The 16,494-nt window shown below is 38.6% G+C and overlaps 1 protein-coding gene across 1 annotated transcript in view; it reads right to left on the reverse strand.

Moving 5' to 3' along the window:
- ESR2 (estrogen receptor 2) overlaps positions 1 to 12,739 on the reverse strand; it is a 35,210-nt gene extending 22,471 nt beyond the window's left edge. Inside the window, exons 1-4 of the mRNA XM_086748910.1 lie at positions 12,619 to 12,739; positions 10,880 to 11,352; positions 4,369 to 4,544; positions 1,534 to 1,650 (exon numbers count right to left, since the gene is read on the reverse strand). Of these exons, the coding sequence (XP_086605036.1) occupies positions 1,534 to 1,650; positions 4,369 to 4,544; positions 10,880 to 11,313 (727 nt within the window). The 5' untranslated portion in view covers positions 11,314 to 11,352; positions 12,619 to 12,739. The remainder of the gene's footprint in view (positions 1 to 1,533; positions 1,651 to 4,368; positions 4,545 to 10,879; positions 11,353 to 12,618) is intronic.
- Between the last annotated feature and the right edge of the window lie 3,755 nt (positions 12,740 to 16,494).

The raw sequence follows: 16,494 nt of genomic DNA on the forward strand, positions 1-16,494 counted from the left end.
CAGGGAGGCTGCAATCGTAACAGATCATAGAATGATTATGTACTGCCAGCATGATGCAACCATAAAAAAGGCAAATAGGATCCTGGCTTGTACACAGAAAAATGCTCCTGCAGAAACAGATCTGTATTAATGCTACTACAGTGGGGAGAGCTCACAGAATACTGTCCATGATTCTGGTCATCCAAGTGCAAAATGGATTATTTCCGCCTGGAGCAGATTGAGAGACAAGCTACTCTGATGACTTCCAGATTCTGTCTGCTTTCCTATTTTGTAGTCCTTAAACACAACCAGATCATGAACAATAAAAAGAAGAGGAGCCTCTAAGCTACAAGACAACGTTACCACAAGAACAAATGGGCATTAATTGTCCAGCAATAAATGCACGCTGGAATTCTAAAGAATGTTCCTGATGAAAGAAATAATATTCTGCGAACAGCCTTCAGATCAAAGCAGTGGGAGGAATCTATAAGAAACAACAAAAAATTTGACTGTGGAAGTACACTAGATATTGAAATATCTTTTAAGTTATTTTCTTCTTAAAAGTAACCTTTAAAATATCATCTATAAATGTACAACTACAGTGAAGTCACATCACTGTAAGTACAGGATAGGAATAAGAAAAAGCTAGATAATTCTGAGTGATGCAGTGAAAAATGGTGGTTGTTCACTACTTCTTTTGATGGAAGAGCTGGAGTACATCATCTGAAAACAGCCTGTTCAAAAAAAGAACAGCCTGCCTACCACCTTCCCCGCGCTGCCCCACCAAAGCCCCACAAAAAAGCCTGGCAACCAGAGACCTGGTTCTTCACATGACAAGTGGTCAAGCTGCAGGACTCCCTGCTATGGGATGTTGTAGATGCTAAGACTTTACAGGATTAAAAAGCAGGACAATGGAAAATTTGCCATTCTATTAACATATTAAGATCTATTAAATACAAGAAATATCTTCTATACCAAAAGTCCCCAGTTGCTAATTTTTGGAAGCTGAGAGTTGTCAGCAGTAGCTTCACTTAGGTGCTAGTCTCATTTTTATGCTTCTCCTGGGGCATTCACTCTTGCCACTGTTGGAGGCAGGATCCTGGGTTAATTAACTACAGCTTTGATGCAGCACTGCTGCTTCTGCATTACATTCAACCAGCAGAGCACAGTACAGGCTCTTTTACCTCCTATCAGGAGGGATTTCAGCTTGGTTTCAGGCTCAGACAGCAGCAGATCTTGGCTTCCCATTCCACAGAACACAGCATGAAAGTAAACTGCCTTCACACAGCTCTGCAGAGATACTATGGCTTTCACGTGTACCTACACCTTACTCCTTCCCATAGGTTTTCTTCTGAAAATGAAAAGTCTTCATCGGCTTTAAGAATCAGAACATTCCTTCCTATAAAACCAGCTTAAACCTTGCTCTAATTGCCTGTTGTGCCTTTTTAGGATTCCAAGAAAAAAAGAAAAATAAAAGCTATACAGCATTGACAAAAAAAAAACCAAAAAAAAACAGCAAAACCCAAGCAAACAGCACAGACATGCAAAACTCACCACATTTCATCATTCCCACTTCATAACATTTCCGCAACCGGCATGCCTGGCAGCTTTTGCGCCTGTTTTTGTCTATCGTGCATTGATTGGTAGCTGGGCAGATGTAATCGTTGTGTCCTGCAGCAGAGTAAGAAGAGAAAATTTAACATCTCCAACAGTCTCTCTTGGTCACTTCTTAAATATTACCTTCTTGATTTTAAGCATCTCAGCTTTTTCATATGCATGTATCTAAGCTCCATTAATTTGACTGATGCAAAAATTCATATTCATGCTATACTGAAACCGCCGATCTGTGGCCTCAAAAAGTAACCAGACAACATAGTCCAGTGTTTACTGATGACTGTTGATAACCAAGCACCAAGTACCTTTTAATACTAATTCATTTTTGAAAATGGGACATATGCTTTTGTGGAAATTAGCTCCCAGCCTCCAACTTCTTACTGTATATTGGGACTGTACAGATGGCAGATAGTAGATTTTTTTTCCTTAGCAGAGTTGAAAACAGCAGTGAACACAGCTTCAGTCCCGCAAAGATTTAAGTAAACTACAGCTCTGTTTACTGAACTCTCTGACATGGTGAGTTCCAGGAATGAAGAAGCCTTTGGAGGATTGACTCTGGACCAAAGTTAATTAAAAAAAGCAGTCCAAGAGAAAAAGACAACTAGTACAAAATAATGCATATTGTACGCTACAAAGAAAAGCACGGGCAGAAGGTATAAGTTTTAGATATTGCGGACAAGTGTTTATCTTATTTTCATCAGTTTCCACTACAGCTCCTTCTCTCCCACCCCACCCCCACCCAAACCCCTTTACATTATTGTATTTCATTAATCAATAATCTGGTCCAAAGGTTTATTACTGTAAACTGGACTTGAGTATGCTCTTGCTGTAAATACAGTTGAATCATCTCCTGCCAAACACTGGAAATCTCTCTTGCAGTAATTATCAAAGGATGCAAAAAATATTCACTCATTTGCATTTCTTAATGTCTTTTCTCTCAGGTTGTTTTTTAAGTTATTTTTTTCAAGCTTTAAGAAAAGATCAGGCAAAGACACAGCCAGTAGAGGTTTTTTTTTACTTGATGCAAGTCCAAGAGTTCATGTCCTCAAGAGTAATTATTTAACTGAACCATTGTGACTATTTCCTTGCAAAATTAAAATAATTCTAACCTTGAATTTTTGAACCGACCATTTTGAAAAGATGATATCAGGTTACAGTTTGTCTCATTTCCTACTGGCAGATATGACTGAGAAACAAATTACTGTTTATCACTCTTCACACAACATGGGGGGAAAGGAGGAGGAAGCTCGCTGTTGTGCTAAAGCCCAAGCACACAGCAGTAAAAAGTGGTTTAAAACTCCTTTGGCCTTGGGATAATTTAGCTTGCAGGCAGACGTTCAGAGATGTGGGACGAATATACTACCCTACAAACTTGGACAAGCAGAGGAGACCACACACGGTTACTCAGTCATACCATCTAATTTTAATTAGACATTAGCCCAATGTTTTGGTTTATGGTAGGCCCAGAAGTTTTTTATTTTTATAAGCAATATCCTTCATAGCAACAGTTGCAGCTGAGCGCTTGATAGGGTTTTTGCCAAGAGCTTACTTTCATTTATTTGAATTACAAACAAACGTTACCTTACACTAAGGTGCACAGAAGGCCACCATGGGTAACTTGTTCATGGCCAAAGCACGTGTGAACAATGCAGAGCAGGCAAATAATTTTCCTGACAGAAAACGCTTTGAGATCAAATTCAGTCTCCATTTGTGACAAACTGGAGACAAAGTCCTCTTCAGTTATTTTAGAAATCAAAAGAACTTGCATCAGTTTATAGAAATTGTTATTCACCCATGCAGAACTTGCACAATAAATTGAAAAGGCAAACAAGTTTTGAATTAAATTTGATTCTAATGATGATACCAACTCCACCATATTGATCCAAGATTGCTAAAGGCTTTGTGCGCAGAAGAGGAAGGGAACATACAGACTGAAAAATGACAGGATTTTCTGTGTTAGTATATGCATGTAGTATCCAATGTCACTCCAATCCAAGAGGCACCAGGTGAGGCCAATGAACATGGTAACTAGGGCCAAGGTTAAAGAAATGAAGCGGTCCAAAGCTGCAATATGGTGCATAAGTCACTGCCCGTAGGCTGTGATAACAAACATGGAGACCTACAGTTCCTTCATACTGCTGCCACTCAGTAAATTTGAACTAAATACCAAATATTTAATAATTTAAACACTGAAGTGGAAATCTTAGATAGAGATATCTGGCAGAGTAAGAAATGCAGCAATGTAGGCTCTGGGGGTGGAGGGCTGAGAAATAACAATAATCAGATTTGTACCTAATACTTGCTACACATATTTTTATATCCTACATACTGTGTAGATATTATATGCTATGACTCAACAGCTCTGGGCAATATACTCTTGTCAGGAATAGATCCTGGCAAGCAAAGTCTCCAGACAATTGCCTACTCCAACTGCACCTATTATAACAAATTCACAATTACTATGTCTACTTTGGGACACAAACTGCAACCAGATTCAGAGGTCTGCAGTGTCATCCCACCAAGGCCTTTGCTGCAGGGTCTTCCCATGCTATGTACTTCACCTCTTCTCTAAAGAAATCAATTGCTCACTTTGTAATGTGTCCAGATCTTGACAAGGTAAGAGCTAAAATATAAAGTCATGTGTTGCTCTATTTTCAGCATGCGGCACCATACACCAGTATTTTAGATCAACTCATTACTACAAGATTACACTGCAGCCCCCGATCATATGAAACAAATTATTTGACCAAACTTATTAAAAGCTGATTCTCCTACCTTGAATGCTTCTTTTAAAGAATGCTTTGCAGCCTTCACACGACCAGACCCCGTAGTGGTATCCTGAAGCATAGTCACTGCAGACTGCACAGAAGTGGGCATCCCTTTTTGAGCCAGGATTATTTGCAATTGGGCTTGTACAGTCATTGGTACTCATTTTTCTTTTTAAAGTTTCTCTGATAGAAAAGAAAAACATCTGTTATAAAAGAGTTTCCTTATTTTCCATTGTCTTCTATTCTCTCTCTATAGAGTCTTCTCATTACTGAACACAGGATAGTGTGAAACACTGTTCAGGCTATTTTCTGACAAGGTTATTTAAAGCATATAGTCTGACTCCAGAGCTTTCAATGATGACAGACTATAAAGTTTTAAAATACTCAAAGGCATAAAACTGGACCACTGTCGTGTCATTCACATGAACTCTGGGAAAATCATATAGAATGAATTTGTGAACCAAGTGGACTTTGCCTTTGGGAAGATTTGCGTGGGAAATGCAAACTCAGACAACTTGGACTGACATGGTAAGTACTACTACAAGCAGTTGCTTTGTACTGTTAGCAAGACAAAATTCTAGATGGAGCAATACACATCTAGTCTTAAGTATTTCATCCTTTAAATGAGGCTTTATTCATTCAATTAGGTGATGGAGACAATATCTTCAGATGTGAATCTCAGCCTACAAGATCAACCCACAATGTTAGACAGAGTTTTCTGTTCAAGATGACAATCCACATCAATCACCCTAATGCTAAATAAAAGGAAGTGTGAATACAAGAAGAATAGAGAAACAAAATTAATAAAATACTTTCATATACAAAAAAGAATTATTGCTCCATATAAATTAAGAAGTTATACACATTCCTGAAGCGCTGCAAATAGTTCCAGTTTACTGGAACTATTCTTAGTGATTGGATTAAAATTAGAACAGGATAAAAACAAGAAATAACAGCCAATTCCTGACACCCAAATCCTGTAAACAAACAGCAAGAGGAAAGGAACTTAGATTATCAGTAAAGTGGTTTTTAGGTATAGGAAGCACATCCATTGTGTACTGTATCTCTGGACCTCTTTTTCTTGGTGGTTTTAGCAGGCCTTCCCTTCATGGTCAATACAATTTCTAGATAGAGAGAAAATAGCGTCATGTGCAAAATCTCAGCAGCACTTTGACAAAAGGAAAGATGTGTAGTCAACTTGTAGGAATAATCTTAAGCACAGAAGCAGAACTTGGAAACTGCAGAATTTTCCTCATCCCACCTTCTAGCAGGGTTAGGGATGAGCAAAAATACAGTTGGGATAAGACAGCAGGCAGTATGGTTTATGACTTCTAAAGAACAAAGGTACATTGCCAGAGCAGAAGACACCTATTCACTGACAAGAGCAAGTTTAAACAGAACAGTAGAAACATACTGAAAGTGCTGTCAAAGAGGCTTTAACGAACGTATTAAAAGTAGACTTTGTGCTGGTTTCATGACAGGAGGTAAGGACAAACACACCCACATGCCAACTAAAAATCATCACGTTTTTAAGTGTTTGAGGAGAACGTGCTCCAATTTCCTAGTAGAAAATTTGGAATGGAAAAAGGTGATTCTTTGACCAAATTCCAAAACAGAAAAATGAAGATATTTGTTGTACAATTAAATTACAGCAACCTTTTAAAAAAATGTTAATTAATTCAGATATTGCAGGGCATAAGAGCGTTTAGATGTTTAACAAGCCAGGACTTTGATTGCACACACTCTCGCTAATGGATTGCTCAGTCACTAAGTTATTTCCCCTTCTACCACGCTGGGAACACCAGTATGGGGAACTCTCCCTTAGAATAAAGGGACTGTACCACACAGGCTTAATATGCTCCTCACGCAAGGAGGAGAAAGCATTGCTATTCCTTCCTGTTACCCTGTATTTTGAAGAAAAAGTAATTTGGTGTTTCACATTAGTAGAAGAGGTATATTTTTAAGCTCTACTTGGGAATCATGATCCAATTGTAAGAGTCAGAAGTGAACCAAAATCAGCTAGAGAGCATCTCAGTGTCTGATTGATACGCTGTAGAGAGCAATGTTTATTGCTCTTGTTAAAGCACTGAGATGTTATGGATGAAAATAAAGAAAAAGCACACACTGTAACATCCCTCTGAGGAATGTTGGTTTTTAGCTTCCAGCCATGACAAGTGTTTTTTAAAACACTTTTTCTTTCCCTGCTTAAAAGTTTAATGACAGTCACCCTGCACACATGGAAGCTGCATGACTTCTACAGACTGCGGCAAGCAGCTTGCACACAGAGCAGCAATCTGGAACGAGTTCCTCCTGAAGGCTGAATGGGCATCAAATCTGCTTGTCTGTGAGAGCTGCAGCAGCACAGCAGGAGGGTCAAACCCAGACATTTTGCTCCTGTTGTCTTTAAGGACAACAGAACTAGGAGATAGTCGAGAGCTTTGATGTTCACGTTCCTTACGCAGAGAACCCCGCGATCAGACAGCGTATCCACAAAGACAGCAAAGCGGAGCAGGTAGCCCCACACGTGGTTAGAGACCACCTCCCAGCGCTCGTGGGACTGCTGCACTCCAGCACGCTCAGCAGATGAACGAGCTGCCAGGGTCTCCAGAAGAACTGGCGGTAGCTGGCTGGAAGCCCGCAAAGCTCCTGTTCCAAAGGATGCAAGAAAATGGGGGATGGACGCTGGCTGCTACCGAGGAATCACATGGACAAAGATTTATCACTTTACACCTCCTCATACTTCTCTCTATTTTATCATTATGGTTTCTATATAGAGATAATATGTTTCCATAGAAAGAATTAAGATTTTTTTGAAAGTAACAAGTCAGTGATTTCCTACTAGTCATCAACAGTGACAAGATGATTTCTGTACAGGAGAAGGAATTAGCAATGCTGTTTAGGTTATTCAGTATCTAACAAGTCTCCAAATTACATCTAGCTTTGCCACAGCGAGTGTTAGATACATATGCCACACCTGGAAAACTGGCACCTAAATTCAAATTTTTAGTAAAAATGAAGAAGATTGGCAATGATTTGACCTAGAATCTAGAAAGATTTGCTCATGGCATTTGTTGTCTGTCAGGTTTTTTTTAAACTTAAACTATTGTACATTATAAATAGAAAGAGAGGAATAAAAAACACTGAGAAAAAATTTAAAAACCCAATAGGTAAAAAAATAGTAGTCTAGATTTTATAATTTCTTATAACTCTTCCCTCCCTCCCACAGGCCACTGGCTCCTTCAGTGCCTGGAGATAATTCAATCCCATGCAACCCTACGTTGTAGGATGAAGAAGGCTCTTTCTTGCCTAGAACGTGTGCAAGATGATGGGTAGAAATCAGCTGAAAAATACTATTCAATCTCTATCTTCCTTATTTTCTAAAGATCCATCTACTATAACTTCTGGATTTGTTGATACCATACAATTGTCAATATTTACATCTCCAAAGCACAGGTTCTGCTACACTCCAAGCACTGATTAATATGCTGAAAACCATGTCATAGATATCTCAAAGTTAGGAGACATATTTTTGCTTAATCTCTATAACTACTTCAGCATGAAATGGAGATGCCAACCCATCACCTCAAAGATACATTTAAGTGCTATACAGAATGAGCACAATTTAAAAAGCATAGGAGAAGAATGCAAATAATTATGCCTGCAGAGCTGAGTTTAAGCAATGTATGAATATGATAAAGTTACAAATAATTTCTAATTAAGCAAGCATTGGTAGTCTGTGTACCCTAACCCCTTTACTTACAAGCTCTACCTGCAACTAGACAGATGCACAAAGAAAATAATAGAAAAGAACAAATTAAGTTCCAGAAATATCACTCTGCCAAGTTCGTTAAAGTGTCCTAATACTTTTTAGAAAATAATGTCTGATCATTTGAAAATAAACCTTTTTTTTTCCTTCAATTAAAATCCTTTTATTTTAGGGAATGATGACAGAAATCAACTTCAGACTACTTTTAAATATAATATAATTACACTGTCACTTTTCTTTTCTCTTCATGTCATTTTAATATAAATTGAGTGTTCCTACACCAGCAAAATCTATGAGACTATTTCTATTGCCTTCACTAGGTACAGGACCTATAATGCAAATAAAGATAGCAGAGTCTTTATCCCCAAATTATTGCCATTTCAGACCAAAAAACTTAACTCTAATAATTCACATCTATTTTTCACAGAATATAACTCATTTTTGATGAACTATTGGTGCAAAGTAACATTACACCGCATAACATTTGCATTTAACAAAGTTAAAGAAATTTCTTCTGTATTCATATAATGAACCTATTTGTGAGGAAAGGGAATGCTGAGAATTCCGGTTCCTGATTTTAAGCTGATCTACAAGGAGATCCAAATTACACAGTGACCGGCTTTAGCAAAGTGGACCACGTTCGTTTAGCTAATGTTAATGGAAATTTACACCCATGGAACATAAACTTCTCTCATAGTGAGACTCTTGCTTACTTTGAAAGGTAAACTAAACTGTGTAACAGGCCTAAATATGTAGTAATGCTTTCATCCTCATCTTTCAAACAAAATCTCTTTTCTCAAACTACAATGCTGTTTAAAATAAATTACACTCTACAGCATCAGTATCTCCCTTCCCAGAGATATTCCTTTAAGCTTCAATCCCAAGAACTCTTCCTTCAAGGTATAATCTACCAATCTGTAGTGTCACAGCCACTGTTCCCATGGCAATAAATACAATGTTCATGACATTAATTTAAGACCTCACCAAAGGATAAAGGAAAAGGAAACACAAGGTTGTTTTTTTTTTCTTTACAGCCTTATTTCCAGACAGATATCCACAATAAGGGAATTACAATTCATGGTTTTTTGTGTTTCCATGCAATTTTTTTTTTCTTTTTTTAACAACTTCTGTACACAAAGGGATGGGTTACAATGCATCATACTGAGACAAATGGACCACTGAGAAGGTCCAGCTACCAAGCAACACAATCGTTACTTGCTGCTGAACAATAAAGATCATCCATAAATTTAGACTCCAGATTTCACTGATTTCTCCTCTTTAAGTTAGGTCATCATCAGCTACAACAGCATGAGTCTGTATGGATTTATACAAATGGCAGAAGACTTATTTACTTAAACTCCAGTGCTGCAGGTTTGGCTTCCCTTCTGTCTACATTGAGAGCATGCTGCGGAGCATCAGATGGGGTACTGTTGCTCTTGGGTTTTTCCAGCTGCTGTCCCATCACCTAGACAGCTTCAAACACTAACCTACAGCAGCCTTCACAGGGCTGACAAAGTTTTAAAACTCCAACCAGGTGGGAAGAGTTTGGATGTTAGCACTATTCACATTAGACCTGCTTGGGGAATTCTTCTGCACCATAAGTGCTACCCAAACAGCCTCTCCCAGTCCACACACCTCACCTAAAAGGGATTTGCAGTCCAGAACTGCCTACTGCTCTCTGCTGACTTCAAATGGAGACTAGTCGGGTGGCTGGGCTGAAGATCTGTGCAGCCTACAAGTCTGAAGTAGATCTCACACCTTAGCCCTGTGCAGTCAATGTAAGGCTCCCATTGCAGAAACAACACGGGTAGTCTCAAAAATAGCACAAATCCTTTATTAACAATTGAACTAAAACTGTTGCCAGGTCACACTATCTCTCATACTGACAATGACTGCTGAAGTTAAGTAAAGAGCCCTATGAATAAACATACAGCTGCTAAAACAGGAACAGCACCTGCAACACCCTATGCTTTTATCCACCTACCAGCTGTTGTGACCATGAATGGAGTAATTTCATCAGCTGATGATCTACACACTGCTTATGGTTTGTAAAATAAGTAAATGTGCAGAATGAAAACACGTTTTTGCAATAGTTTCTTTACAGTTGAAAATTTAGCCCGTGAACCTGCTGTTCATAATGCCTTCATAAAGCCAGTTGAGAACAGCAACAAGAAAGTGTCAGATTTTTCAGTAGCAGCAACCTTTTGACTGTGATGCATGCTGCTGTCTGGCTGTTAATACTAAAACAAATAAAAATTAAAACATTTCCCTTGAATGTTAAGTTCATGAAAAGCCTTCACCACTATTAGACACAATTAAAAAAAATCCAGTAAAATGGAATACAAAAAATGTTGTATAAAAAGGAAAAAAGGATGAACATTTACTTCTTGCACTCAAAGGACTTAATTTGCCAGAGCAAAATTCATTTTTATTACACAAAGTAGTACCTAGCAGTCTTGAACTTTTGTTTATACACAGTAAACAGCTCCCACATCGAAGGCATTTACAGTGCTTTGTGTCAGTGTATGGTTCTCTAAGGAGGTATTGAAAAAGAAATCCTATTTCACAAGTTACATTAAAAAATCCACAAAACTCAGGACTGATTTGGTGTTTGGTGGCTGTATTTTGGTTTTGTATCATTTTTCAGAGAGACCAACACATAGAAGTCAAATGTAAAAAGAAAATACTTAAAAGAACTAAAGAAATTGTAAACAATTTTCAGCCAAGTTTTAAATAAATGAGTAGTACTGACCTGGTCACAGGTAGCAGTGGCTCCATCGGTCTTGCTTCGCACCACGGACTCTTTGGCTGCTCTGCATACAGAAGTGATGACTGACAGTGCAGTGTCAGAGGGGAGAGGTGGCCAGGAGCAGACCATAACACACTGGGGCTCGATGTTTGCCTCACAGATGCACTCTCTGAATCACCAAAATTGCTGGTAATGTTGTAATTCATCATAGCAGGACCGCAGAATGCCATTGCAGAATATTCATGTCTGTTTTCCATGTAAGATGAGGGAATATAGACTGGACTATGTTCTGCTGTCAACGTGGACTGATTACAGCTGTAGGGAACTGGAGAGATGATACCAGCGGGTGAGTTTTTAATTTCTGTTTTATTGCATCCAATCTCCTGAAGTGGCAGCAACTGAGAAAAGTCCTTGTGAGAAGATGCACACAGAGACATTTTGAAGCAAGACTGAAGATTGATGTTTAAATATTCATCCTAAGATGGTAAGGTGCAAAAACATTGAATTAAAAAGTAAGAAAGTTCTATATTATATCTATACAAAAGAAAAAAGGAATCAGTAAAACAGAATATATAAAAATATCCTGTTAAAACAGATTACCTAGGTACTTAAACAGTCAGTGAACAAATTTACTACCTTTAAGAAAAAGAAATCTTTCTAGAAATTCCTTAAAAATAAAGGCTAAGACACATGTTGAATTCAGACTCCCTTAACAAATAATAACAAATTAAAAAAAAAAAAGCACTTGAAGTCTGAAACAAAGATGCAGGTGACAACTTGGATCTTAACAAAAGTAACTTTTACAACTAAGGTGAAACTGCTTTGTGTCAGAGGCAAAATTACCCTGTGGTGCACAACTATGGAGTGAGCGTCCTGAGAAATCAATTCTCTTCATAAAAACTCACCACCTCCTGCTCCCACTGTAAGTGTACTACTTCAGCCTCACCTTTACCAACACAAACATGTAACAGCAGATACTTTGAAAACACATAAACACACATACACATACATCTCCTTTACCTTCCAAAACCAGAACTCCACTGCACATCCCTCTCCACAGAGGAGGAAGACATGTAATGGATGTCAGTAAGCAATGCAACTTCATCACTGAGAGGTCCCTGGATTCAGCACCTCTGAACAGAGTCATTATAAAAGTAGAAGTCACAAAATGCAGATATTTCCAAAGCTGACGGCACAGAACTCAAGTAATTTCATAAGGTCCAGAAGTTTTATAATTTCCTGCCAGTCTCCAGCCCCATCCCAACTACTCTCAATCCTTCCTCCCATCTGAATCAACTACCAAAACAGAGACCTTAATTTACCCACAGTAAATACTCTTTGCCAGATTTAGATATATCCAAATTATTTAAGGCAGAAAAAATTTTGAATGGGGAAAAAAAAAATCCCACTAAACCCATACTCCTAAGACATAAACCCTGTCCTGGAAGCATTACTTTTACAGTACCATTTTAAAATACTTCTTTTTTTAATCTTCACTAAGGGTTTCATCTGCAATTCATTCCAGCTTTGAAGCGAAACATGCAGCCCTCTTATAGCTTGCAATCCAAAACAATTCTGTTTCCAAAATAGCAAGTTCCAACCCCCAGAACTGATATTGTAGTGTACTTTTACAGATGGTAATAAGATCTTAACTTAAAAAAAAAATCACAGGATAATTAAAAAGTCACCCACAGCTTTGCTACTCCAGAAGTGGCCAAAGTATTGATGCCAAACATTCTTACCTTTTTTCACCTCACATGACCATAAAGCAAGATGAGGAAGATTGAAACACAGGTTTGGTGAAGTACCAGCAACCTCCCTGTCCCAAAAATTCTCAGCCAGATGGCATTTCTATTGTGCCATCTCAGGACACTGACACATTTTTCTCCTCTAGGGCCAGGAGAGAGGGTAGCAGCAGTAACAAAAAAATGTAAGCAATAGCCTCTTTGAATAAAATGGATAGTTTAGGGTCCGTCCTTCCTTCTCACTTTGCACTCTGTTGATGAAACTGAAGATATCTGTAGAAATAACCAGGAACTCATTTAAATCATCTCAGGCACTTCAGACCCAGCTGCTGTTTTTTCCTTTGTGGGAAGCAGGAAAATGAGATATCTCAGCAGCTGTTCATGTCCAGCAGTCGTTGCACTGGAACTCCACTGCAGCCAAAGCAGGGGAATCTGACCTCACTCCTCACACAGTCTACACGCTTCGTTTGCCCCAGCCAGATACTTCATAGTCTACTTTAAGCATCATTCAATTCTCACTGCAAAAAGCACTGAAAATCCCAAAGGTGCTTCCACTCCCATATTACTGGGTGGGTAGCCCAAATGATTTTTAGGCAGCAGATGATGGAACTAAGAAATGATCTTAAGACTATTTTCAGAGGGTATTATGAATGGGCTCGGTGAGCACTGTGAATTCAGAAAGGTTTTAAAGCTTCTTTGTAGGTCAAACTGTATACCATTTGCCATCTCAGAGGCTGTATGTATTTGCGGGGTGTATGGACACTCTCCAGGAGCATCTGGAATGTCCATCCAGAGCTGAGTGTGCTGCGTTTCTCTGGCTCCCCCTTCCCCCCACCCCCCCCCAAAGGGCACACAGGGCAGGGTAACCCCCAACCCTTCTGGGAGAAGGGCCTTAGAACAACATCTCTGTTCCAGTCAGCTAGAGACATTCTGCTGTGATACTTAGACAGTTTTTGCAGCAGGCAAGCGGTTGTGTAGTTTCCCAAACATCTGGAAAATACCTGTATGTACGCTGTGGAAGCAGAGAGAACACAGAGCTGGTACGATGCAGTTTTATGCCATGAAATCAGCTGAGCTTTAAGGCATGTTTTTCTGGAGAGATAATCCACTACAGTGGTATGCAGAATAACTGCCTGTTTAGCAGAAGGACATATGGTCTCCAAAGGGCAACAGACAGTATTTAGAAACACACACAGAAGTTACGAGAAGCAAGAGTGAGGTTTGTTTTAGAAGGAGGAGCCCACGCAAGCATGAAAAGTCAGTACAGCCTTCCTCAAAAACAGACTGCTCATGACTTATTTACAAGAGGAGGGACTCTGGATTCCAGGAGGTTAAAGAAAACTGTACTCATGTTCTTCAGCAGACCGCAATATAGTGAAAAAATAACAGCATTGGCTTAAGATAATTAACTTGGGTAGCAGAAGTAGTTTAGCCACAGTAAACTGTGGATCTACAAGAGATCACAGTGTTCACATTTCCTTATATCCAGAGAATTTAGTATGGGAATCCCAGAGCCTCACAAATAAAGTGAAGCTGCTGAAGTTATCCAGTATTGCTCAGAAGATCCTAAAAACTGACTGCTGGGCTGTGAATTTCTGTGTCTTAAAGAAAGACTGCAGATTGAGGGAACCAGGTCTTAAGATTTAATGCTGGAGAAGACAAACTCCCCTAACACCAATAGCCAACAGCTCAGAAGGAAGCACAACCACATCTAAGTCAAGGATTACGATAACCAGTGCAACAGGCTAACACATTTGTTCCATCCTGGTATAATGTCCTCCTATCTTAAGCACCATTCACTAAACAGAAATGAACTTCTACATGGCGTGAACCCCAGTCCAAACACTCCCTCCTTCTCTGAAGAAAGATTTTAAAAGCAAGATTCAACTATAAAGTACATTATTTAGATCTAGTCTATCAGCACAGCACTAGATCTGTACCAGACACAGAAACAAACCAGGTATCCATTATTTTTATACTACAGTCTTCTGGGAGATTGCAAATGTTTCAGTCCATTTAAGTTAGTTTAGCTTAGCAAGACACTCAACAACTGAAATGCTGTTATTAAGTACATAGCCATTCTGTCCAATTCCTTGAGTAACACTTACCATTTACAAATCTAAGACATTATGAGCAGGGTTCACATCTGGCATAAGAGAAAAAAGTTCCATTGGCTCCAGTACCCAGAGGATGATACCACTATCCATGAGGATGTAGGAATAAAAATGTGATGTTATCAAAGTTCTCCACAAAAAAAAAAAAAAAAAAAAAAATTAGATTTCTTGTCTTTAAACAGCTCTACATACTGAACTCAATGCATCTTGAGAGTGACCATGCAAGAAACACCAGATCGGGCACAAGAACTGGTTTAGATGTCATAGTCAAACAGATACATGGGTAAATAATTAAGCCATCTGACCTATTTGAACAAACTCAAAAGCCCGATATTGCACATTACCTATACCAAATATCTTTTTTAAAGCCTCATATGAAATAACTAATTTATTTTTTTTTTAGTTTTGGAAAGTCAAAAAAAATAGGTAGAGAGGGCAGGCTGCCATGTTTTAGAGCCTGCTTGGAAACATAATACAATAGTTTTTCCTAGAAAATCTCAACAGTCTGCAAAAAGCAATAGAGTAATGGATGTTCTCAGGCACCATTCCATCAACATGCACTACAACATGCTTAGAATTTTCTAGGCAAGTCATATATTTTGAGTAAAGAGTTTTGCGATAGAGAATTAAGATGACCTTTTTCTCTGCTAGACTCAAAGTGCAATCATTCTTCCTTTCATTTTAATCGAGGTGATTCAGCAAGCATGCATTCCAGTACCCCACAGCTTAAGCCCCTCAGTCATCTTGCAAAGTGTTCTATTAATATTCTGCTAAGTTAAATTTTACACAACTCACCACAACAACAAACTGAATCTTTTTCTCAAAAAAAAATTGATCGTTAAAGGAAAGTCATTCCGGATGCATAAAACGTCACTTGTGCTTCAAGTTTTGCGAAAAACTTATTACTCATTAAACACAGCAGTGCCAGATGCTGGCAAGAGAAGGCATATAAGTAAACAAGTTTATTATTACCTGAGAAGGACAAGATGCAAAAAGTAGGCAACAGATAGGGAAGCAAAATTAAAATAAAGCTATCTGTCCAAACCTCAGATGTTGTACTCATTCCTGCAAAATTAATAGCCTGTTGTCAACGAGTACAAGATCGCCTCTGAAGAAAATATTGCAGATTAAAAGCACACAGGCAAGAATATTTCAAAATGCTTAAGCAAAATGAGCACTCTTTTTAGCCTGTCTTAGCCTTTGTGTTACTGAGGACACTGACAACTTCTAGGTTACTCTAAACATTCATAAATATGTTTCAGGGCTCAATGATATGAGATACACGGAGGCACCAAGGGAACTAGGTTTGTTCCGCCAGAGGAACACAAGACTACAGGAGGGTCTAACTGCAGTGTTCTACTCCCTGAAGTGAACTTAGAAAGACAAAAAAAAAAACAGACTCTTTTCAGAAAAAGTGCAGAAGCCAAGACAAGAGATTACAGCCACAAGTCAAGGGAAATTCCAGTTGAGCATATGAAAAAATTCTCCACGGTGAGAATTAAGTACAGGAACATGATACCCAGAAAGGCTGTGAAATCTCCATCTTTGGAGATATTAAAAAAAATTGACTGAAAAAGGCCCTGATCAACCTGACCTCACTTTGAGCAGGATGCTGGATTAGTTGCTCTCCAGATGTCCCTTCCCAGCAGAATTTTTTTTATTACTATGTTCATCCACTACCAGAGGCATTCATAGCAGAGGAAATTCCATTTTACCTGTGCAAGAAAGAGTGAAGCTTATCAAAGGATCATTAATTACC

The sequence above is a fragment of the Chlamydotis macqueenii genome, chromosome 5 (assembly GCF_036417535.1).
Source record: "Chlamydotis macqueenii isolate bChlMac1 chromosome 5, bChlMac1.mat, whole genome shotgun sequence".
Taxonomy (NCBI): Eukaryota; Metazoa; Chordata; class Aves; order Otidiformes; family Otididae; genus Chlamydotis; species Chlamydotis macqueenii.